Source organism: Mobula birostris, chromosome 9 (genome assembly GCF_030028105.1).
Source record: "Mobula birostris isolate sMobBir1 chromosome 9, sMobBir1.hap1, whole genome shotgun sequence".
Taxonomy (NCBI): domain Eukaryota; kingdom Metazoa; phylum Chordata; class Chondrichthyes; order Myliobatiformes; family Myliobatidae; genus Mobula; species Mobula birostris.
In genome coordinates, this window is record NC_092378.1 from 68,311,470 (window position 1) to 68,336,824 (window position 25,355).

Genomic DNA, 25,355 nt, shown 5'->3' on the forward strand with positions numbered 1-25,355 from the left:
CTTTTAAACAATAATTATACTTGCTTTTACCACTTCCTCTGGCAGTTTTCCCCATAAATTTATCACCCCTCAGGTGAAAACTTGCCTCTTAGGATCTCCTTACATGTTTCTCCTCTCACCTTAAATCTCTGTCCTTGAGTTTTAAACTCCCGACCCTGGGAAATACATAACATCAGGATCAAGGTCTCCCTGGGCAAAAGACAGTGACTGCCCATCTAATGCATTCCGTTCATGAGTTTGTGCTCAGCTCTCAGCTCCCAAACTCCGGGGGAAATATCCCAGCTTGTCCAATCTTTCCATGTCACTCAAGTTTTGCAGCCCAGGCAACTTCCTTGTGAATCTTTCCTGCACGTAGTGAGCACTTAACAACAATTGACACCATGGTGTAGGTAATAGAACATAGAACATAGAAAAGTACGTCACAGTATGTTGTGTCTGACCTTTTAACTTACTCTAAGATCAGGCTAACCCTTCCCTCCCACACAGCCCATTCCCCTCCAATTTTCTTTCATCCACGTTGAAGGTATTTCACTCCGGGATTCTGAAGGAGGTAGCTGAAGAGATTATAGAGGCATTAGCAATGATCTTTAAATAATCACTAGATTTCAGAGGACTGGAAAATTGCAAATGTCACTCCACTGTTTAAGAAGGGAGGAAGGGGCAGAAGGAAGGAAATTATTGGCCAGTTAGCATGACTTCAGTGGCTGGGAAGATATTGGAGTCCATTATTAAGGATAAGGTTTTGGGATACTTGGAGGCACATAGCAAAATAAGTCAAAGTCAGCATGGTTTTTTTGAGGGGAAATGTTAGCTGACAAATCTGTTGGAATTCTTTGAGGAAATAACAAGCAGGATAGACAAAGGAGAGTCAGTGGGTGTTGTTTACTTGGATTTTCAGAATATCTTTCACAAGATGCCACACATGAGGCTGCTAAACAAAATAAGAACGCATGTACTAAAGGAAAGATACTATCATGGATAGAAGATTGGCTGACTGGCAGGAGACAAAGTGTGGGAATAAAGGGGATCTTTTCTGGTTGGCTGCCGGTTTTGCAGGAGTTTGTGCTGGGACCACTTTGGTAGAAGGAATAAAGCTGTAGACTATTTTATAAATAAAGAGGAAATTCAAAATCCAGAGATGCAAAGGGACTTGGCAATCCTCATGCAGGATTCTAAACTTGCAGACTGAGTTGAGGGTAAGAAGGCAAATGCAGTGTTAGCAATCATTTCGAGAGAACTAGAATATAAAAGCACGTATGTAACGCTGAGGCTTTATAAAGCATTGACCAGGCTGCACTTGGAGTATTGTGAGCAGTTATAGGTCCTTTATCTAAGACAAGATGTACTGCCGCTGGATAGGGTCCAGGAAAGGTTCACAAGATTGATACCAGCAAGGAAAAGGTTAATGTATGAGGAGCATTTGATGACTCTGGACCTGTACTCACTGGAGTTTAGAATAATTGAAAGGTCTATTTAGAGTTGATGAAGAGAGGATGTTTCCTGTTGTGGGCGAATCCAGGACTATAGGGCACAGCCTTAGAATAGAGGCACGCCCATTTAGAACAGAGGTGAGGAGGAATTTCTTTCTCCAGAGGGTGGTGAATCTGTGGAATTCATTGCCACAGGTGACTGTGGAGGCCAGGTCATTGGGTGTACTATATTTAAAGCGAGGTTGATACGTTCTTGATTAGTCAGGCTGTCAAAGGTAATGGGGAGAAGGCGGGAGAATGGGGTTGAGAGGGATAGTAGAGCAGTTATGATGGAATGGCAGATCAAACTTGATGGGCTGAATAGCCTAATTCTTCTCTTATGTCTTATGGTCTTATGGACTATATAAGATTCCCTTAAATGCCCCTGATGTATCTGCCTCTACCATAAGCTCTGCCAGTACATTTCCGACACCTAACGCTCTCTGTTAAAAGCCTACCTCTGACATCTCCCCTAAAGGGGCAGGATTAGGCCATTTGGCACATTGAGGCTGCTGCACCATTCCACCATGGCTCACTTATTCCTCTCAACCCCACTCTCCTGCTTTCTCCCTATAACCTTTGACACCCTGACTAATCAAGAACCTATCAACCTCCGCTTTAAATTCCCCCAGTGACTTGGCCTCCACAGCCACTTATGACAATGAATTCTACAGATTCACCCCAATTTGGCTCAAGGAAGTCTTTCTCATCTCTGTTCTAAAGATACATTTTGTTTTCTGAGTCTGTACTTTCTGGTCCTAGACTCCCCCACTATAGGAAACATCCGCTCCACATCTATACTGTGCAAGCCTTTCAATACTCATCAGGTTTCATTGTGATTCTCCCCCCTCCCGCCCTCCCCCCCACCCATCCTTGATGGAACTGGCTGAGTCTACAATGCTCTGCAGCCTCTGGCCACGCTGTGCTTTCAGACAAGCACTTGTATTGTCAAGGCACAGAAGCCCCAAGTGTTATTACACGGAATGGCCAGCATGGACCTGTCTCTGAGCTGTTATTCTGTAGGGTGGCATGGCATTGTTGTGATGCTTACAGCGTCAGCAATTGGGATTCAATTGTTACTTCTCTCTAAGGAGTTTGTATGTTCTCCCCATGACCATGTGGGTTTCTTCCAGGTGCTCTGGTTTCCTCCTACAGTCCAAAGATTTACGGGTTAGGGTTAGTAAGTTGTGGGCACGCTGTGTTGGTGCCAGAAGCGTGGCGACACTTGTGGGCTGCCCCCTAGCAAATATTTGGACAGTGTTGGTTATTGACACAAATGACATTTTTCACAGTATGTCTCGATATACATGTGATAAATAAAGCTAATCTTTAATCTTTATTATTGAAGAGGCAGCCTGCATGGACAATGCTATTCTAGGACAAATGGGAGGGATTAGGAGACACCACCCTCTTTCAGTTCTGTAGACCGCATGAAAAAATAAGTTCATTGGTAATCACCCATCACTCCCTGCATTTCAGTGAAAAAAATCCCACAAGGTCTGAGGGATATTATGACCGTTAGCTCTATAACTTCACTTACTTCTGCTCTGCAGTAAGACATTTTCTTCGTGTAAAGTCCTTGCTAACTATTTGTTGTGAGTTCAGCTAGTATAAACCATCCACTCACTCACGAAACAATTCAGAGGTTGTCAATAGAGCTGCTTAAAAAAGAAAAACATTTTGAACCCATTTTCTTGCCATTATGGTTGGCACAGCGAACTATTCCCATCTGCCTGTACATGGCCATGACCCCCCCGCCCCCCCCCCCGCCGGTTCCCTACCTGTTCAAGTGTCTAAATGCCCCTCAAATATTACAATTGTATCTGCAGCTACCAGCTCCATAAGACATATAGGCCATTCAGCCCATCAAGTCTCCTCTGCCATTTTATCATGGCTGATTTATTATCCTCCTCAATCTCATTCTCCTGCCTTCTCCTCCTTTGATGCCCTGACTAATCAAGTATCTATCAGCCTCTGCTTTAAATATATCCAATCCTTTGTCCTCCACAGGATCTGTGGCATTGAATTCCACAGATTTACCACCCTCTGGCTAAAGAAATTCCTCGTCATCTCTGTTCTAAAGGGACACTCTTGTATTCTGACTCTGTGCCCTCTGATCCTAGACTTCCCCCTTATAGGAAACATCCTCCCCATGTCCACTCTATCTAGACCTTTCAATATTCATTTGGTTTCAATGTGATCCCCCCCTCATCCTTCTAAGCTCTAGCAAGTACAGACCCAGAGCCATCAAACACTCCCTTAGCAGTGTGTTCCAGACATTCACGTCTCTCTGTGTAGACAGAACTTGCCTTGTGCAGTACCAGGCAAAATTCTTAGGCATCCTAGATATAAAAATATACTATATACTGTACATACATACATACACACACACATATATATATATGTATGTATGTATATGTGTATGTTTGTGTGTGTGTGTGCGTATATATATCTATATCTATATATATATATATAAAAAAATACTATATACATACATACACACACACACACACACACACATATATGTGTGTGTGGGGAACTCTCACAACACACTGGAGGAACTCAGCAGGTCGGGCAGCATCCGTGGAAATAATCAGTCAACGTTTCGGGCTGGAACCCTTGGTTAGGACTGTTTTCTGTCCTGATGAACATATATTTTGTGTTATCTGTGTGTGTGTGTGTGTGTGTGTGTGTGTGTGTGTGTGCGCGCACCCAAGACTTATGCACAGTAATGTAAATCTCCTTTGAACTCCCCGCCCCCACCAACCTTAAAGTCGTACCCTGTGGTATTTGGTTAGATGCCCCAGGATCAGAGAATATGAAGAGACACCAGAGTCTGTGGAGTCTGGAATCTAGAGCAACAAACAAAATAGTCGAGTTACTCAATGGGTCAGGCAGCATCTATTGGGGTGGGGGTGGGCTGGGATCAGACAGTCGACGTTTTGGATTGAGGTCCTTCATCTGGGCTGAAAGATAGAGAGGAGAGGGCCAGTATAAAGAGATGGCAGGTGATGGGTGGATCCAGGTGAGGACAGTCTATGGGCTATTGGAGGAATAGTGACAGATGCTGGGAGGTGAGAGATGGTGGTGACATTAGCTATGTCAGGGTAGATTGGAGGATGAAACATCATCTTTAGCATATGACACATCCATTCAATGTGCGGTAGAAGTTGTCCTTGAGCTGGGGGCATACACTTTCCAGGGTAGGGCCGTCTAAAACTAGAGGTCACGGTGAGAGGGAAAAGATTTTAAAGGATGCCCGAGGAGTAACTTTTAAAGATAGCATTGTTTGTTGCAAGTACATTGAAACATCGAAACATACAGTGAATTCCATTGCTTGCATCAAATCCAATCAGCAAAGGTGGTGCTGGGCAACCCACAGGTGTCACCAAACTTCTGGCACCAACATAGCACACATATGTGGAACAATCTGCCAGAGGAAACATAGAAACATAGAAACATAGAAAATAGGTGCAGGAGTAGGCCATTCGGCCCTTCGAGCCTGCACCGCCATTTATTATGATCATGGCTGATCATCCAACTCAGAACCCCACCCCAGCCTTCCTTCCATACCCCCTGATCCCCGTAGCCACAAGGGCCATACCTAACTCCCTCTTAAATATAGCCAATGTACTGGCCTCAACTGCTTCCTGTGGCAGAGAATTCCACAGATTCACCACACTCTGAGTGAAGAAGTTTTTCCTAATCTCGGTCCTAAAAGGCTTCCCCTTTATCCTCAAACTGTGACCCCTCGTTCTGGACTTCCCCAACATCGGGAACAATCTTCCTGCATCTAGCCTGTGCAATCCTTTTAGGATTTTATACATTTCAATCAGATCCCCCCTCAATCTTCTAAATTCCAACGAGTACAAGCCCAGTTCATCCAGTCTTTCTTCATATGAAAGTCCTGCCATCCCAGGAATCAATCTGGTGAACCTTCTTTGTACTCCCTCTATGGCAAGGATGTCTTTCCTCAGATTAGGGGACCAAAACTGCACACAATACTCCAGGTGTGGTCTCACCAAGGCCTTGTACAACTGCAGTAGTATCTCCCTGCTCCTGTACTCAAATCCTCTCGCTATAAATGCCAGCATACCATTCGCCTTTTTCACCGCCTGCTGTACCTGCATGCCCACTTTCAATGACTGGTGTATAATGACACCCAGGTCTCGTTGCACCTCCCCTTTTCCTAATCGGCCACCATTCGGATAATAATCTGTTTTCCCATTTTTGCTACCAAAGTGGATAACTTCACATTTATCCACATTAAATTGCATCTGCCATGAATTTGCCCACTCACCCAACCTATCCAAGTCACTCTGCATCCTCTTAGCAACCTCCTCACAGCTAACACTGCCACCCAGCTTCGTGTCATCCGCAAACTTGGAGATGCTGCATTTAATTCCCTCATCCAAGTCATTAATATATATTGTAAACAACTGGGGTCCCAGCACTGAGCCTTGCGGTACCCCACTAGTCACCGCCTGCCATTCTGAAAAGGTCCCGTTTATTCCCACTCTTTGCTTCCTGTCTGCTAACCAATTCTCCATCCACATCAATACCTTACCCCCAATACCATGTGCTTTAAGTTTGCACACTAATCTCCTGTGTGGGACCTTGTCAAAAGCCTTTTGAAAATCCAAATATACCACATCCACTGGTTCTCCCCTATCCACTCTACTAGTTACATCCTCAAAAAATTCAATGAGATTCGTCAGACATGATTTTCCCTTCACAAATCCATGCTGACTTTGTCCGATGATTTCACCGCTTTCCAAATGTGTTGTTATCACATCTTTGATAACTGACTCCAGCAGTTTCCCCACCACTGACGTTAGGCTAACCGGTCTATAATTCCCCGGTTTCTCTCTCCCTCCTTTTTTAAAAAGTGGGGTTACATTAGCCACCCTCCAATCCTCAGGAACTAGTCCAGAATCTAACGAGTTTTGAAAAATTATCACTAATGCATCCACTATTTCTTGGGCTACTTCCTTAAGCATTCTAGGATGCAGACCATCTGGCCCTGGGGATTTATCTGCCTTCAATCCCTTCAATTTACCTAACACCACTTCCCTACTAATAAGTATTTCGCTCAGTTCCTCCATCTCACTGGACCCTCTGTCCCCTACTATTTCTGGAAGATTATTTATGTCCTCCTTAGTGAAGACAGAACCAAAGTAATTATTCAATTGGTCTGCCATGTCCTTGCTCCCCATAATCAATTCACCTGTTTCTGTCTGTAGGGGACCTACATTTGTCTTTACCAGTCTTTTCCTTTTTACATACCTATAAAAGCTTTTACAGTCAGTTTTTATGTTCCCTGCCAGTTTTCTCTCATAATCTTTTTTCCCCTTCCTAATTAAGCCCTTTGTCCTCCTCTGCTGAACTCTGAATTTCTCCCAGTCCTCAGGTGAGCCACTTTCTCTGGCTAATTTGTGTGCTGCTTCTTTGGAATTGATACTATCCCTAATTTCTCTTGTCAACCACGGGTGCACTACCTTCCTTGATTTATTCTTTTGCCAAACTGGGATGAACAATTGTTGTAGTTCATCCATGCAACCTTTAAATGCTTGCCATTGCATATCCACCGTCAATCCTTTAAGTGTCATTTGCCAGTCTATCTTAGCTAATTCACATCTCATACCTTCAAAGTTACCCCTCTTTAAGTTCAGAACCTTTGTTTCTGAATTAACTATGTCACTCTCCATCTTAATGAAGAATTCCACCATATTATGGTCACTCTTACCCAAAGGGCCTCTCACGACAAGATTGCTAATTAACCCTTCCTCATTGCTCAAAACCCAGTCCAGAATAGCCTGCTCTCTAGTTGGTTCCTTGACATGTTGGTTCAAAAAACCATCCCGCATACATTCCAAGAAATCCTCTTCCTCAGCACCTTTACCAATTTGGTTCACCCAATCTACATGTAGATTGAAGTCACCCATTATAACTGCTGTTCCTTTATTGCACACATTTCTAATTTCCTGTTTAATACCATCTCCGACCTCACTACTACTGTTAGGTGGCCTGTACACAACTCCCGCCAGCGTCTTCTGCCCCTTAGTGTTACGCAGCTCTACCCATATCGATTCCACATCTTCCTGGCTTATGTCCTTCCTTTCTATTGCGTTAGTCTCTTCTTTAACCAGCAACGCCACCCCACCTCCCCTCCCTTCATGTCTATCCCTCCTGAATATTGAATATCCCTGAACGTTGAGCTCCCATCCTTGGTCACCCTGGAGCCATGTCTCTGTGATCCCAACTATATCATAATCATTAATAACAATCTGCACTTTCAATTCATCCACCTTTATTATGAATGCTCCTTGCATTGACACACAAAGCCTTCAGGCGCGCTTTTACAACTGTCTTAGCCCTTATACAATTATGCTGAAAAGTAGCCCTTTTTAATGCTTGCCCTGGATTTGTCGGCCTGCCACTTTTACTCTTCTCCTTAGTACTTTCTGCTTCTACCCTCACTTTACACCCCCCCTGTCTCTCTGCACTGGTTCCAATCCCCCTGTTGTGAACTAACCTCCTCACGCCTAGCCTCTTTAATTTGATTCCCACCCCCCAACCATCCTAGTTTAAAGTCACCTCAGTAGCCCTCGCTAATCTCCCTGCCAGGATATTGGTCCCCCTAGGATTCAAGTGTAACCCGTCCTTTTTGTACAGGTCACGCCTGCGCCAAAAGAGGTCCCAATGATCCAAAAACTTGAATCCCTGCCCCCTGCTCCAATCCCTCAGCCACGCATTTATCCTCCACCTCATCGCATTCCTACTCTCACTGTCGCGTGGCGCAGGCAGTAATCCCGAGATTACTACCTTTGCGGTCCTTTTTCTCAACTCCCTTCCTAGCTCCCTATATTCTCCTTTCAGGACCTCATCCCTTTTCCTACCTATGTCATTGGTACCTATATGTACCACGACCTCTGGCTCCTCACCCTCCCACTTCAGGATATCTTGGACACAATCAGAAATATCCCGGACCCTGGCACCAGGGAGGCAGACTACCATCCGGGTCTCTGGACTGCGTCCACAGAATCGCCTATCTGACCCCCTTACTATCGAGTCCCCTATCACAACTGCCCTCCTCTTCCTTGCCCTACCCTTCTGAGCTACAGGGCCAGACTCTGTGCTGGAGGCACGGCCACTGTCGCTTCCCCCGTGTAAGCTGTCCCCCCCAACAGTACTCAAACAGGAGTACCTATTGTTAAGGGGTACAGCCATCGGGGTACTCCCTATTACCTGACTCTTCCCCTTCCCCCTCCTAACCGTGACCCACTTGTCTGCCTCCCGTGGCCCCGGCGTGACCACCTGCCTGCAACTCCTCTCTATCAACTCGTCACTCTCCCTGACCAGACGAAGGTCATCGAGCTGCAGCTCCAGTTCCGTAACGCGGTCCCTTAGGAGCTGCATCTCGATGCACTTGGCGCAAATGTAGACGTCCGGGAGGCTTGGAGACTCCAGGGCCTCCCACATCCGACACCGAGAACAGCAAACTGCCCTCACACTCATACTGCCCCCCTCCTCAAATAACAACAGAAAATGAATGCCAAACCTCCCTCGCCTCGCCCGTTTCCGCCTAAGCCCGTTGAGCCGAAGCCCCTAAGCCTTCACTCTGCTCCCGGCTCACTCCACCGCCCGCAAACTACGCTGCCCGCTCTATGAGGATCTGTTCCTTTTAAATCTGCCGCGCTGCACAGCCCGACGTCACACGCCTGCGCAGTCCCGCCTCTCAGAACGCCGTTGGAGAAAAAAAAAATAATTAAAATTTCAAAAATATCTTTCTCGGCACTCCCACTCAGACTCTCAGACTCCTTCTTCGAATCAAACCCGAAGCAGGATTTCTGCCCTGCTAACGGTAGGAGTGGGTACATACAACATTTACAAAACATTTGCACAGGTAAGTAACACAATTTACTGGAGGAACTCACACTACGGATGGCAAGGTTGAGAGAGATATGGGTCAAGCTCAGACAAGTGAGACTGGCTCAGGATGCCACCAAGGTCAGTTTGGATGAGTTGGGCTGAAGGGCCTCCTTCTGTTCGGTATGACTCTATGAGACAACTTGAAAGGCAATTGAGGCAGACTTTCCTCCCTTTCCCGGCCGTTGTTTTTTCACATTTGATGGAAGTCAAGATTAAATAAAAATTTTATGGGATGGAATATTTTCATTGCAGCTTTTCCTTAATCAGTTCCGTCTGCCAGTTGAATCATGCCTGCTTCTCCCTCGGGGTTTAGCAGGATTGTTTCAACGGCCTCTCAAGTAGGAAACTCCACTTCGCTGAGTCATCACCAGCCGGGCAGCCAAGGTGCAGGCCGCTAGGAACGTTACTCAACCTGTATGTGTCTGGGCAGCATGATTGCTGGCTCTGCCTCTTGCCTCTCTCCTTCCCTCCCCCTTCCCCTCTCTCCTCTCTCTCTCCACCCCATCCCTCCTTCCTTCACTCCCTGACTCCCTCTCCCTCTTCTCCTCCTTCTCCCTCTCCCTTCCTTCTCTTCCTGCAAGTTGTTGGTTCAGGTTTTCTTGCAGAATCCTGTCTGCACACTTTGGGACCAGGAAGATCCAAACTGTCAAAAGCGGCTGTTTCCCGGACAGCTTCCTTCCCTCCACCACCAGATTTGTGAACGTTCCTTGAACCCGTAAACACTAGCACGTCCTCTTTTGTTGCAGCCTTTATTTATTTGTGTAATTTGTGGTAACTTTATATCTTTGCACTGTACTGCTGCTGCAAAACAACAGATTTCATGTCGGTGATAATAATTCTGATTCTGCTGTTAAACTATCTGCCCCTTTCAAGGTTAAATACCCCATAGCTGCTATGCAAGGAGTTCTACTTACTTGTCATAACCAAAAAGAATTTAGAAAGAAGTGGCTCCCGCCTGCCCATGACCACATTGTGGATCACGCTGTGTACAAACTAGTTTCTATACATCTGACAACACAGCGTATTTTTTGATGAAATTCAGAAAAGTGTTTCATAGGGTACAAAGTTTTGTTTATCACAAGGGAATGGGCTTACAAAGACCAAGTTCTTCGAGTTCCTTTTCATTGGAATGAGAGAGTGTGGGGAATGTTGTGTCTGTCTGGGAGTCTCTGTTTGACAGGGGTTCAGGAAGACTGAAAGTCAAAGAGTTGTAGCAGACAGAATTAGGCCCTTTGGCCCATCATGCCCATGCTATCTTTTGTATCAATCTACACTTATTACCCTACAGACATCAGGCTCCTGAACCTGTGGGGATGACTTCACTCACCTAACACTCAGCAGATTCCACAACTTAAGGACTCCCCAGCTCAAGTGCTCAATATTATGTTTATTTATTTATAATTTTTGTATTTGCACAGATTGTCTTCTTTTGCACATTGGTTGCTTGTCAGTCTTTGAGTGTAGTTTTTCATTGATTCTATTGTATTTTTGTTTTACTGTGAATGCCTGCAAGAAAATGAATCTCAGGGTGACATATATGTACTTTGATAATAAATTTACTTTAAACTTTGATTTGTCCACAGTAGGTTAGTAGCCTTCTTTGCCTTGGTGGTTCACTTACTTGTCCATTTAAGATGGTTCTTAAATACAGGGAGAGTGTTTGCCTCCACCAATTCCTTGGCAATGTGTTGTATGTTCTGAACAACTTCTGTGTGGGAAACTCCCTCTGCCTCAGCCTTCACCTTCTTTCCTTTAACCTATACCACCTTGTTATAGCCATCTCCCCCAACCATGGGAAAATAATTTTTACCATCTACCCCTTCAGGATTTTATATATAGCAACACACGGAAAATGCTGGAGGAACTCAGCAAGTCAGGCAGCATCTACGGATGGGAATAAACAGTCAATGTTTTGGGCCGAGATCTTTCCTCAGGACTGGAAAGGAAGGGGGAAGAGGCCAGAATAAGAAGGTGGGAGGAGGGGAAGGAGCTCAAGCTGGCAGGTTATATGTGAAGCCAGGTGAGGGGGAAGGTGGGTGGATTGGAGAGGGGGATGAAGTAGGAAGCTGGGAGGTGATAGGTAGGAACGGTAAAGGCGGAAGAAGAAGGAATCTGATAGGACTGGAAGGATAAGAAGTGGGGCACCAGACGGGGGTGATAGGTGGGTGAGGAGAAGAGAGGGGGTAGGTAAGAGGGTGCCAGACTGGGGAATGGAAAAAGAGGGTTGGGGGAGTACTTACCAAAATTGTTGTTCATGCTGTAACCATAAGTCTTTGCAACGTGGGAGGAAACCCACACAGTCATGGAGAGAATGTACAAACTCCTTAAAGGTAATGGCAGAAATCGAACCCCAATCTTACAGCTGAAGCTGTAAAGCGATGCACTAACCACAACACTACTGGACTTGAGTTTGACATCTTACTTTAGGGACAGCCCTTCCTACATTGTGGCACTCCAATAACACAGCTCTGGATTGTCAGGCGAGTATTTGTTTTAACCCAGAGGGAAATCCCCTCCCACTGAACCACATCTCAACAAGCTCCAGAGGGCTGAATGTTTCTGCTGACACCTCCCGAATTTCTAAAGTTGATGACAGAAATTTAGTAACAGGAAGGACATTGACCTGAATCCAAGATTCTATCTCTGGTATCGCAATGCTTTCTGTACACCACCCAAACTTTCCCGATTGCTGGGCTACACAGTGTTGAACTGTGCCCAGCTTCTCCTTTAGAATTTGTGGAGAGGTGATTTTCCTCGCTGCAGCATTGTATGGAAAATTTCTCAGAATCAGAATCAGGTTTTAGCCTCCAACCTGATGGCATGAACCACGATTTCTCGAACTTTCAGTATTGCCCCCTCCCCTCTCCTTCACCATTCCCCATTCCTGTTTCCCTCTCTCACCTTATCTCCTTTCCTGCCCATCACCTCCCTCTGGTGCTCCTCCCCTTCCTTTTCTTCCGTGGTCTGCTGTCCTCTTCTATCAGATTCCCCTTTTCCAACCTTTCACCAATCATCTTCTCAGTTGTTCTCTCCCCCTCTCCTGGTTTCACTTATTGTCTACTACCTTGTGCTTCTTCCTCCCCTCCTCCCATCCTCCTACCTTCTTACTCAAGACTTCTTATCTTTTTTCCAGGCCTGTTGAAGGGCCCAAAATGTTGGCTGTTTACTCTTTTTCATAGATACTGCCTGGTCCGCTGAGTTCCTCCGGCATTTTATCTGTGTTGCTCAAGTAAATTATCACTGGTTTGTGCAGAAGTACAGCACAATACATAAAAATTATTATGTTATAATAATTAAATGGATGAGTGAATGGACAGTTAGATAATGCAAAAGAGGAATAACAAGGTAGTGTTCATTGGCCCAAGAGTTATTCAAAAATTTGATAATGGAGGGGAAGAAGCGATTCCTAAAATGTTTAATTCCACGTCCTATTCCCATTCTGATATGTCTATCCATGGCCTCCTCTACTGTAAAGATGAAGCCACACTTAGGTTGGGGGAACAACACCTTATATTCCATCTGGGTAGCCTCCAACCTGATGGCATGAACATTGACTTCTCAAACTTCCGCTAATGCCCTACCTCCCCCTCATACCCCATCCGTTATTTATTTATATACGCACATTCTTTCTCTCTCTCACTCCTTTTTCTCCCTCTGTCCCTCTCACTATACCCCTTGCCCATTCTCTGGGTTTTTCCCCCCTCCCCCTTTTCTTTCTCCCTGGCCTCCTGTCCCATGATCCTCTCATATCCCTTTTGCCAATCACCTGTCCAGCTTTTTGCTCCATCCCTCCCCCTCCTGTCTTCTCCTATCATTTTGGATCTCCCCTTCTCCCTCCCACTTTCAAATCTCTTACTAGCTCTTCTTTCAGTTAATCCTGACGAACGGTCTTGGCCTGAAACGTTGACTGTACCTCTTCCTAGAGATGCTGCCTGGCCTGCTGCGTTCACCAGCAACTTTGATGTGTGTTGCCTAAAATGTTGAGTGTGGGTCTTCTGGCTCCTGTATCTCCTCCCTGATGGTAGTAATGGTAAGAGGTGATGTCCTAGACTGTGAGGGTCCTTAGTGGTGGATGCTGCCTTCCTGAAGATGTCCTCGATGGTGGGGAGAGTTGTGCCTGTGATGGAGCTGGCTGAGCTTACATCCCTTTACAACCTCATGTGATCCAGCGCACTTGTGTGTTCACATCAGGTGGAGACGTAGTCTGCCGGTGGAACACTGTCCACTGTACATATATTTGATCTGTGCCTAGCTGTCTGCCATTGTCAGTGTGTCTTTGATCAGATAATCAGAATCAGATTTATTAATAACACAAGGGATTCTCCAGAGTAACACACACAAACAACTGAGGGAACTCAGCAGGTCAGGTAGCATCGATGGAAATGAATAAGGAGTCGATGTTTCAGACCAAGACCTGATGGAGGGTTTCCACCTGAAATGGCGACTCAGATTTATTAATACTGTTTGATGTGATGTAGAATTTGGTTTGCTGAAGCAGTACAGTGCAAAGACATAAAATTACTGTGAATTGCAAAATAAGTATCTTGCCCATAAAAAGGTAGTGTTCATGGGTTCATTGACTGCTCACTCAGTCAGGCAGCTTCATTTTCTCTGATATCTTAGCTCTAAGGTGAAAACAGGGTGCCAACTGTCCTACTCCCTCAAGGTAACTAAACGGCACAGGCACAGACAATGCAGGAAAACAATGGTAGTTGGTTATACAGGGTCTTTAAAGTGACCACATGCACTTTGAGAAAAGCATTACAAGGAAAATACGCTCCAATATACCAGAGCAAGTTGTATGGGGTAGTTTTAAGATAGTTTTTAAGGAGGGTTGAGCATTGAGAAGCAGAGTGAGTGGGAGAGAGAGCGCGTGAACAAGAAAGAGAAAGAAAATGAGAGACAGAATGAGAAAGAAAGGAAGTAGAAGAGAGAAAATGTGAGAGAATGATAAAGAACAAGAGAGATAGAGAGAATGACAAAGCAAGACAGAACAAGAGAAAGAGAAAGGGAAAGCAATAGAAAGAAAGAAAATGATCAAATGAAAGGGTGAAAGTGAGTCAGAGAACAAAAGAAAGAATAAGAGTGATAGAGAGAGATTAAGAGAATGAGAACAAGAAAGAGAGAAAGAGAAACAATGAAGAGAGAGGTTTCAGAGCTGAGGATGTAGGCAGCTCAAGATGTGACTGCTAATGTTTTGTCCCTTGGGAGAGAGCAGGAATTTAAATTTGACTGCTTTATGTGGGTGTGGTAAACATAATCACTGGTGTGCCCTTAACATGTTTGATGACAATTGAGAAGGAGGCAAACCTGAGGGGTCCCATACTTCACAGGACAGAGCCCTGTCTCATCCTGCTCTCCACAGCACTGCATGGGACTGAGGTTTAATTTGTTTGCAAGAGAATGTTTGTGATGTTTGAGAAGCCATTTGGCTTCACTATCCAGCTTACTTGAGACAACCGGACTGGGTTGAGCTGAGTCAGATGTTCACTTTGGGAAAGACGTGACAGTCTTGGAGATTCACTGAAATGAATCCTGAAGAGAGGGACAGGCAGGAGGAACCGGGATTCTTGTTCATTGGGCTGAAGAGATTGCAGGGAGATTGGGATAAGTTTATTATTGTCATCTGTACCAAGTAGGGTGGCACGATAGCATAGCGGTTTGTGTACGTTTTACAGCACCAGCATCCTGGGTTCAATTCTGCCACTGTCTGTAAGGAGTCTGCAATTTCTCCCTGTGATTGCATGGGTTTCCTCCGAGAGATTTGGTTTCCCCCCACATTCCACAAATGTATAGGCTAGTAGGTTAGTGGGTCACATGGGTGTTACTGGGTGGCAGAGGCTTATTGGGCCAAAAGGGCCTGTTACTGTGCTGTTCCTCCGAATAGATAAAATAAGATAATTTGTCTGCCTGCATTCTGGACAGATGATTCCATGCATAAGTACATCGAGGTAGTAAATGGAAAGCAGAATGCAGATTATAGTGTTGGAGATAGAGAGAAATTGCAGTGTAGGTAGACAAAGGAAGTTGAAGGGCCATGAAGGGGTATACTGAGAGATCAACAATTCACCCCCAGCATGTGAGAGATCCATTCAAGAGTTTGATACCAGCGGATTAAGAAACTGTCCTTCAGCATGTGGCTATGTGCTCTTAGGCTTTTGTATACTAACATAGAAACATAGAAAACCTACAGCACAATACAGGCCCTTCGGCCCACAAAGCTATGCCGAACATGTCTTTACCTTAGAAATTACCTAGGGTTACCCATAGCCCTCTATTTTTCTAAGCTCCATGTACCTATCCAGGCGTCTCTTAAAAGACCCTATCGTTTCTGCCTCCACCACCATCACCGGCAGCCCATTCCACATACTCACCACTCTCTGCGTGAAAAACTTACCCCTGACATCTCCTCTGTACCTACTTCCAAGCACCTCAAAACTGTGCCCTCTCGTGCTAGCCATTTCAGCCCTGGGAAAAAGCCTCTGAATATCCACACGATCAATACCTCTCAACATCTTGTGCACCTCTATCGAGTCACCTCTCATCCTCCACTGCTCCAAGGAGAAAAGGCTGAGTTCACTCAACCTATTCTCATGGGCATGCTCCCTAATCCAGGCAATGTCCTTGTAAATCTCGTCTGCACCCTTTCTATGGTTTGCACATCCTTCCTGTAGTGAGGCAACCAGAATTGAGCACAGTACTCCAAGTGGGGTCTGACCAGGGTCCTATATAGCTCCAACATTACCTCTCGGCTCTTAAACTCAATCCCATATTTGATGAAGGCCAATGCACCGTATGCCTTCTTAACCACAGAGTCAACCTGTGCAACAGCTTTGAGTGTCCTATGGACTCAGACCCCAAGATCCTTCTGATCCTCCACGCTGCCAAGAGTCTTACTATTAATGCTATATTCTGCCATCATATTTGACCTACCAAAATGAACCACCTCACACTTATCTGGGTTGAACTCCATCTGCCACTTCTCAGCCCAGTTTTGCATCCTATCGATGTCCCGCTGTAACCTCTGACAGCCCTCTACACTATCCACAACACCTCCAACCTTTGTGTCATCAGCAAATTTACTAACCCATCCCTCCACTTCCTCATCCAGGTCATTTATAAAAATCATAGAGAGTAGGGGTCCCAGAACAGATTCCTGAGGCACACCACTGGTCACCAACCTCCATGCAGAATATGACCCATCCATAACCACTCTTTGCGTTCTGTGAGCAAGGCATTTCTGGATCCACAAAGCAATGTCCCCTTGGATCCCATGCCTCCTTATTTTCTCAATAAGCCTTGCATGGGGTACCTTGTCAAATGCCTTGCTGAAATCCATATACACTACATCTTCTGCTCTACCTTCATCAATGTGTTTAGTCACATCCTCAAAAAATCCAATCAGACTTGTAAGGCACGGCCTGCCTTTGACAAAGCCATGCTGACTATTCCTAATCATATTATGCCTCTCCAAATGTTCATAAATCCTACCTCTCAGGATCTTCTCCATCAACTTACCAACCACTGAAGTAAGACTTACTGGTCTATAATTTCCTGGGCTATTTCTATTCCCTTTCTTGAATAAAGGAACAACATCCGCAATCCTCCAATCCTCTGGAACCTCCCCCGTCCCCATTGGTGATGCAAAGGTCATTCCCAGAGGCTCAGCAATCTCCTCCCTCATCTCCCACAGTAGCCTGGGGTACATCTCGTCAGGTCCTGGTGACTTATCCAATTTGATGCTTTCCAAAAGCTCCAGCACATCTTCTTTCTTAATACCTACATGCTCAAGCTTTTCAGTCCACTGTAAGTCATCCCTACAATCACAAAGATCCTTTTCCATAGTGAACACTGAAGCAAAGTACTTATTAAGTACCTCTGCCATCTCCTCTGGTTCCATACACATTTTTCCACTGACACACTTAATTGGTCCTATTCTTTTATATCTTATCCTCTTGCTCTTCACATACTTGTAGAATGCCTTGGAGTTTTCCTTAATCCTGCCTGCCAAGGCCTTCTCATGGCCCCTTCTGGCTCTCCTAATTTCATTCTTAAGCTCCTTCTCGCTAACCTTATAATCTTCTCGATCTCTATATCTTACCTAGTTTTTTGAACCTTTCATAAGCTCTACTTTTCTTCTTCACTAGATTTATATGCCTTTGAATATGCCTTTGTACACCACGGTTCCTGTACCCTCCATCCTTTCTGTCTCATTGGAATGTACCTATGCAGAACTCCACGCAAATATCCCCTGAACATTTGCCACATTTCTTCCATACATTTCCCTGAGGACATCTGTTCCCAATTTATGCTTCCAAGTTCCTGCCAGGTAGCCTCATATTTCCCCTTACTCCAATTAAACATTTCCCGAACTTGTCTGTTCCTATCCCTCTCCAATGCTATGGTAAAGGAGAAAGAATTGTGATCACTATCTCCAAAATGCTCTTCCATTGAGAGATCTGACACCTGACCAGGTTCATTTCCCAATACCAGATCAAGTACAGCCCCTCCTCTTGTAGGCTTACCTACATATTGTTTCAAGAAACCTTCCGCTTGATTGGACAAGGGAGAAGAGTGAATGACTGATGTGGCAAGGAACTTTGATTATGTTGGTCACTTACCCACGGGAGCAGGAAGTGTAGACAGAGTCAGTGGACTGAGGCGAGTTTGTCTGATGGATTGGGCATTCACAACTTCTTGCAGTTTCTTGCGGTCACGGGCAGAGCAGTTGTCATACAAAGCATCTGGATGGAACATAGACCATAGAACAGCATAGCACAGTACAGGCCCTACTGTAATCAATGCTTCTCTCCCCCATTGCCCTCAATTCTTCTTTCATCCATATGCCTATCTATCAAGTCCTAATGAAAGGCCTTGGTTTGAAACATCATCTGTTTATTCCTCTGGTTAATTCCCGGGATGGCAGGACTGTCATATGTCGAAAGATTGGAGCGACTGGGCTTGTATACTCTGGAATTTAGAAGGCTGAGAGGGGATCTTAATGAAACATATAAGATTATTAAGGGATTGGACACGCTGGAGGCAGGAAGCATGTTCCCGCCGATGGGTGAGTCCAGAACCAGAGGCCACAGTTTAAGAATAAAGGGTAGGCCATTTAGAACGGAGTTGAGGAAAAACTTTTTCACCCAGAGAGTGGTGGGTGTATGGAATGCTCTGCCCCACAAGGCTGTGGATGCCAAGTCTCTGGATGCTTTCAAGAAAGAGATGGATAGAGCTCTTAAAGATAGTGGAATCAAAAGTTATGGGGGTAAGTCAGGAACTGGATATTGATTGTGGATGATCAGCCATGATCACAGTGAATGGCGGTGCTGGCTCGAAGGGCTGAATGCCCTACTCCTACAACTATTGTCTGTTGTCTATTGTCTATTGTCCCTCTGTAGACGCGACTTGACCTACTGAGTTCCTTCAGCATTTTGTGTGTGTGTGTCACTTTGGATTTCCAGCATCTGCAAAATCCCTTCTGTTTAAGTCTATCTTAAGCAACTCTTAAATGTCCCTAATATATCTGCCTCTAGCACCTTTAGCAACATGTTTCACACACCTACCACTCCCTGTGTAAAAAAAACCTATCTCTTGACGTCCCCCTGTTCTTTCATGGGAAGAACGTACAAGCTCCTTACAGACAGCAGTGGGAATCAAACTCCAGTTGGTGAACATAGCATTCACACTAACTGCTACATTACTGTGCCACCACATTACCAGTGGAAATAACTTGATGGGTGCTCCTTGTAGATATGCTTAATGGTGGGGAGGGCTTTGCCTGTGACCGACTGGGCTGCATCCACCACTTACTGTAGTTATTTCTGTTCCTGCGCATTGGTGTTTCCATACCAGGTTATGATGCAACCAGTCAGGATACTTTCTATTCTGCATCCATAGTTATATATATATAAAATGAATAAAAAAAATATAAAATATATATAACATATAAAATGAAGCAGGAAAAAGAGAGGATATTTTTAAAGTTTTTTAATATATATATATATATATATATATAAAACTTTAAAAATATCCTCTCTTTTTCCTGCTTCATTATTCTCTTAGATTTGCTCACTCTCTTTCTTTGTCTCTACTTTCCTTTCTCTTCCTCTTCCTCTCTTCATCTTCTGAATAAGGGCTGTACTGTACAAGTGAGAAGGAGGAATTTCGTCACTGGGTAGGGGCGGGATTGGGTTGGATCATGGAGCACTGGAATTCCTTACTCTAGTGCAACATGAAGGCGGAGTCATTGAATATATTCAAGGGCAGAGACAGATGGATTCTTGGTCTGTTTAGGCAGACAGGTGTCAGAGGGAAAAGGTAAGAAAGGAGGGTCAAGATCAGATCAGTAATGATCTTATTGAATAGAGGAAATCTCAATGGGCTGAATGGCCTTCTCTTGCGCTAATCTCTAACATTCTTTGTTTATCCACTCTCCTTTTGTTTCTCTCTCTCTTTCTGCTCTCTTCTCTCTCTTCTCTCTCTCTCTCTCTGTCTCCTCTCTCTCTCTCCCTCTCATTGTCTCTCTCTCTCTCCCCCTCTCATTCTCTCTCTCTCTCTCTCCTCTCTGTCTCCTCTCTCTCTCTCTCTCATTCTCTCTCTCTCTCTGTCTCCTCTATCTCTCTCTCTCCTCTCTCTCTCTCTCCTCTCTGTCTCTCCTCTCTCTCTCTCATTCTCTCTCTCTCTCTTTCTCTGTCTCCTCTCTCCCTCTCTCTCATTCTCTCTCCCCTGCTGATATTCAGCTGAGTATCAGTTGAAGTTTTAATTTTAAACCTTGAAACAAAGTTGTGCAAACCAGATACGTTAGAAGGAGTTTCAGCTGTTCACACACAAGTAGTAAGACACTGACATTTGCCACCACTCTGACGCGGTTACCTCGGTACAGCTGCCGTTGGGTTGCATTGCATGCTGTCACTGTTAGCAATGATCCAGCCCTCCGAGTTTCAGCATAGCTATTCTTTGTGGTTTTATTGTATGATATCTGTAGCGTACCAGTCCGGCTACACTTTCCATAGGCTGAAATCTTGGCACACTGTCTAGATTGGGCATTTATGAATTGTTTAACATCCTACAGAAATCCAGCACAAAGGGTGAGTTATTGCAATTTCCAAATTCAGTTCACTCGTTCTCTCAGTATAGACTGTGTCTGTGGGAAATGTATGTGAAGTATTCACTCCTGGTGCTATATTTCCGAAGGGTCCTGTTAATTGTCTTTTCTGTCTTCTCTGCCCCAGATTGAGAATGTTGATGCCTGTCTCAGCTTCCTGGCAGTGAGAGGAGTTCATATCCAAAGTCTCTCGGCTGAAGGTAAGTCTGATTCCAGTGACTCAACACTCCCTCTCCGTCACTTCAAACACAGGCAGTGGAAGCCAACTGGTGCTGAGGCGGGCCACGGATGACAGAAGTTATTGGTCTCTGACGAGGATAGATGGATCTGATTGATTCTGTTGACTCTGGGTCAGAAGAGCGGATTGGTGCTGAGTGTGGCACAGGTGAAGCTGATTGGCTCTCAGATGGGGCACAGGTAGAGCTGATTGGTGCTGAGGTATGGTACAAGTTGAGCTGATAGGCTCTGAAAAAGGGCACAGGTACAGTTGATTGGTGCTGAGGTATGGCACAGGTAGAGTTGATTGGATCTGAGATAGGGCTCAGGGAGAGCTGATTAGTGTATGAGTTTGACATGGACATTGCTGATTGGTGCTATTGAATTTGGATCAGATCTGATTGACTCAGATAGAGCTGATTGGCTATGTCCCAGTACCAACATAGTATGCCCACAATTCACTAACCTTAAACCATATGTCTTTGGAACATGGGAGGAAACCAGAGCACCAGGAGGAAACCCACACAGTCAGAGGGAGAATGTACAAACTCCTTACAAGCAGTGGCAGGAATCGAATCTTGATCTTACAGCTGGCACTATAAAGTCTTGCACTAACTGCTACGCTACTGTGCCGTGCTATGGGTAGTAGGTTAATTGGTCACATGGGTGTACTTGGTCATTGCAGGCATGATTGTCTGAAAGGACCTGTTACAGTGCCGCATCATAAATAAATTAAAATAAAATAAATGTGTTTATTGATAGTCAGCACGGACTCAATTGGCCAAGATACCTGTTTTCCTCCATACCTCTCTATGATACCCTTGAAACCCTCAGGTACTGACACAAGAGACTGCACTTGCTGGAATCTGAAGTAAAACTCAAAGCGCTGGAGGAAATCAGTGAGTTCCTGGACTTATCTGGACTTCATCAGGACTTAGGAAGGGCCTCGACCCAAAACACCGACTGTCCATTTCTCTCTGTAGATATTGCCAGAACTGCTGCATTCCTCCAGCTAACACACACAAAATGCTGGAGGAACTCAGCAGGCCAGGCAGCAGCCATCGAAAAGAGTACACTTTTCCATAAATACTGCCTGACCTGCTGAGCTCTTCCAGCATTTTGAGTGTGTTGCGTGGATTTTCAGCATCTGCAGATTTTCTCTTGCTTGGAATTCCTCCAGCTTCTATGTGTGTTAACAGAGAACATAGAACATCGTACTGATCTTTAATTTACTCTTAAGATCAATTTCCCTCCTACATAGCCCTCCATTTTTCTATCATCCATGTGTCTATCTAAGACGCTCTTAAAAACCGCTCATATATCTGCCTCTACCACCACCTATGGCAATGCACACCCATCACTCCCAGTAAAAAACCTGGATCTAACATTCCCCCTAGACTTCCCTCCAACCACTTTAAAGTTATGCCCCTTGTATTCGGCATTTGCACCCTGGGGAAGTCTCTGACTATCCAAATTCCAGATGCTTCGGATTGTAGCATCTGCAGTCTCTTGTGTCTCCACTCACTGAGACCTTACTGTATTGGTAAAGGACCAGTGAACATCCGTGTATCAGTGTCGGATATCCAGCCACACCAGCAACTGATGAACGGCTTTCTTGTTTCAGCTGTAAGTTCCAGCCCAAGGTGAAGCTACCTTCAATTCAGGTGAAGGGTCTTGAACCTTCAACGGTCCATTTCCTTCCACAGATGTTGCCTGACCTGTTGAGTTCTTCCAGCAATTTTTAACTTTATTATTTATTTAGAGGTACAGCACGAAACAGGCCCTCCCGACCTAACGAGCCACACTGCCCAGCAACTCACCTGTTTAACCCTGGTCCAATCACAGGACAATTTACAATGACCAATGTGGGAGGAAACCGGAGCTCCCGGAGGAAACCCACGTGCACATGGGAAGAGCATACAAACTTTCTTACAGAGGACGCCGGAATTTGAACTCCAAATTCCAATGCCCTGAGTTGTAACGGCATTGTGCTAACCACTATGCTACCATGGCAACCAATATGGTGCATATTTGTTGCTCCATATAAAGTCCTGAAGGGGGTAGAAAGCAAAAATCTTTTTCTCCTGGTGGGGGATAGCTAAAACTTGAGCGTGTAGGTGAAAGGAGAGAAGGAGAAGGTTGAGACTGTGTCCCTACCACACAAGGGTTTTTCAGAACACTCTGCCAGGAACTCGCAGAGGTAGACAGTCTCACAGCATTAAAGAAACATTGAGATAAGTACTTGAATCATCAAAACAACGAGGGCCATTGATAACACACGCAAAATGCTGGAGGAACTCAGCTAGATTTCCAGCATCTGCAGAATCTCTTGTGACCCTGAAGTCTTGTTCACCACAATGCCACAGTTTAACTTTTCATTTCTTTTAGAGTCATTGAGCCATGCAACACAGAAACTGGTGCTTCAGCCCATCGTGTCCATACCCATTTATCTGCATCCGGTCCCTAGCCATCTTGTCCTTGATGATTCAGTTGCCTGTCTAGAGGCTTTTTACATGTCGTGCCAGTGCTTGCCTCTGCCACAACCTTGGATGGTGCGTTTAAGATTCCACCCACCCTTTCCATGGAAGAATTCCCTTTATAATGGCAACGTTTGGATAACTACAGTGATTTATTTGTCACATGTACATCGAAACATTAAAACATTCAGTGAAATGTGTTGTTAGCGTCAATGCCCAACGCAGCCTGAGAGTGTGCCGGAGGCAGCCCTCCCCCAAGTGTCACCATGCTCCCGGCACCAACAAACTCTGCCCACAACCCACTAATCCTAACCCGTGCGTTTTGGGAATGTGGGAGGAGATCAGAGCATTCGGAGGAAGCCCATGCGGTCACGAGGAGAACGTACAAACCCCTTACCGTGGGAACTGCGTCTTGATCTTCTGATTGTGGTGCTGTAAAGTGTTATACTAACGGCTATGGTACCATGCTGCCCCAGGAGAGAAAAGGTTTAGGAGGATACAGGCTGAACACAGGCAAACAGGACGACTTTGGTGGGCACCGTGATAGATGAGCTGCATCAATTTCCATGCGGTATAACTCTGAGTCTCAATGGAACTGTATCCCTATGCCCTCCTGTCCTACACACCCCTAACATGGGGTAAAGATTCTTATTGTCTACTCTATCCACCCCTTCATCACGTTGAACATGGAACAAAAAACATGGAAGAAGGCCATTCACTCCATCGTGTTGCACAGAATGAGTTCCAGCCCCATGTTGGTCATTCCCTTCAGATGCATTAGATTGGAGATGCCGGAATCTCGAGCAAATCCAAAGCCTGATGCAGGGTTTTGACCCGAATCCTTCCCCCCTACAAATGCTCCCTTTAACCCATGAGAGAAGCACACATGCCAGTGGAATCACTTTAAATGTCTCTTAACTTTTGCAACTAACTTTTTTTTTTGCACTTAATGTCAGCAAGACCATTAGAATCAGAATCAGATTTAATTTCATTAATATATATCATGAAATTTATTGTGTTGCAGCACCAATACAGTGCAATACGTGAAAATTATAAATTACAGTAAGAAATATGTAAAAACATCAAATTAAATAACTAGTGCAAAAAGAGAGGCAAAATACTGAGATAATGTTCAGGGTGTTCAATCTCCATTCAGAGATCTGATGGCGGAGGGAAGGAAGCTGTCCCTGAAACGTTGAGTGTGCGCCTTCAGGCTTCTGTACCTGCTCTCTGATGATAGCAATGAGAAGAGAGCATGACCTGGGTGATGTGAGTCCTTAATGATAGACACCGCCTCTTAGAGGCATTGCCTTTTGAGGATGTTCTCAATGCGTGGCAGGCCATGAACATTACCTCGCTTGTCCTATTTTGCATTTTTAGATAACTTGCAGTAATTTTAAATCTTGCGCTGTACTGCTGTCACAAAACAAGAATTTTTCCTGACATCTGTCAATGATAACAAATCTTATTCTGAGCCATTATCCCCTCAATCCACTCCTCCCCCTCCCTCAAATGCTTTCATCATCCCCCTCCTCACTTGGTCCCCCATATCACCTCCTACTCCCTGCCTCACAGCCCTCCACCCCACCCCCCGCCCCAGCTCTTTATACTGACTATCTCCCCTCTATAACCTCAGTTCTAATGCAGGGTCTTGACATGAAATGGCGACCATTTTGGAATTGGTTCATTATGTATCAAGATACAGTGAAAAGCTCATCTTGCATACTGCTCATACAGATCAGATTATTACACAGTGCATTGAGTAAACAATAACAATTAGAAGTGTAAAAGCTACCAAAGGAATGCAGTGCAGGTAAATAAAGTGCAAGATCATAACGAGGTGGATTGTGAGGTCAAGAGTGCATCTTATCGTACAAGAGTCTGATAACAGTGAGACAGAAGCTGTCCTTGAGCTTGGTGGTACATGCTTTAAGCCTTTTGTATATTCCTCCCGATGGGAGGGGGAGAAGAGAGAGTGTCTGGAGTGGGTGACTTCTTTGATTCTGCTGGCTGCTTTACTAACAGGTGTAGACAGAGTCCTTGGAGGGGAGACTGATTTCCATGGTGTGCTGGGCTGCATCCACAACTTGCTGCAGTTTTTTGCAGTCGCTGGCAGTTGCCGTACCAAGTTGTGATGTATCCGGACAAAATGCT

The 25,355-nt window shown here is 45.0% G+C and overlaps 1 protein-coding gene across 4 annotated transcripts in view; it reads left to right on the forward strand.

The window, feature by feature from the left end:
* The window catches only part of nav3 (neuron navigator 3), a 548,130-nt gene that overhangs the window by 105,343 nt on the left and 417,432 nt on the right, over positions 1 to 25,355 (forward strand). For all 4 annotated transcript variants that reach the window (XM_072268225.1, XM_072268222.1, XM_072268223.1 and 1 more), the window contains one exon: positions 20,636 to 20,708. In XM_072268225.1, coding sequence (XP_072124326.1) covers positions 20,636 to 20,708 — 73 coding nt within the window. The remainder of the gene's footprint in view (positions 1 to 20,635; positions 20,709 to 25,355) is intronic.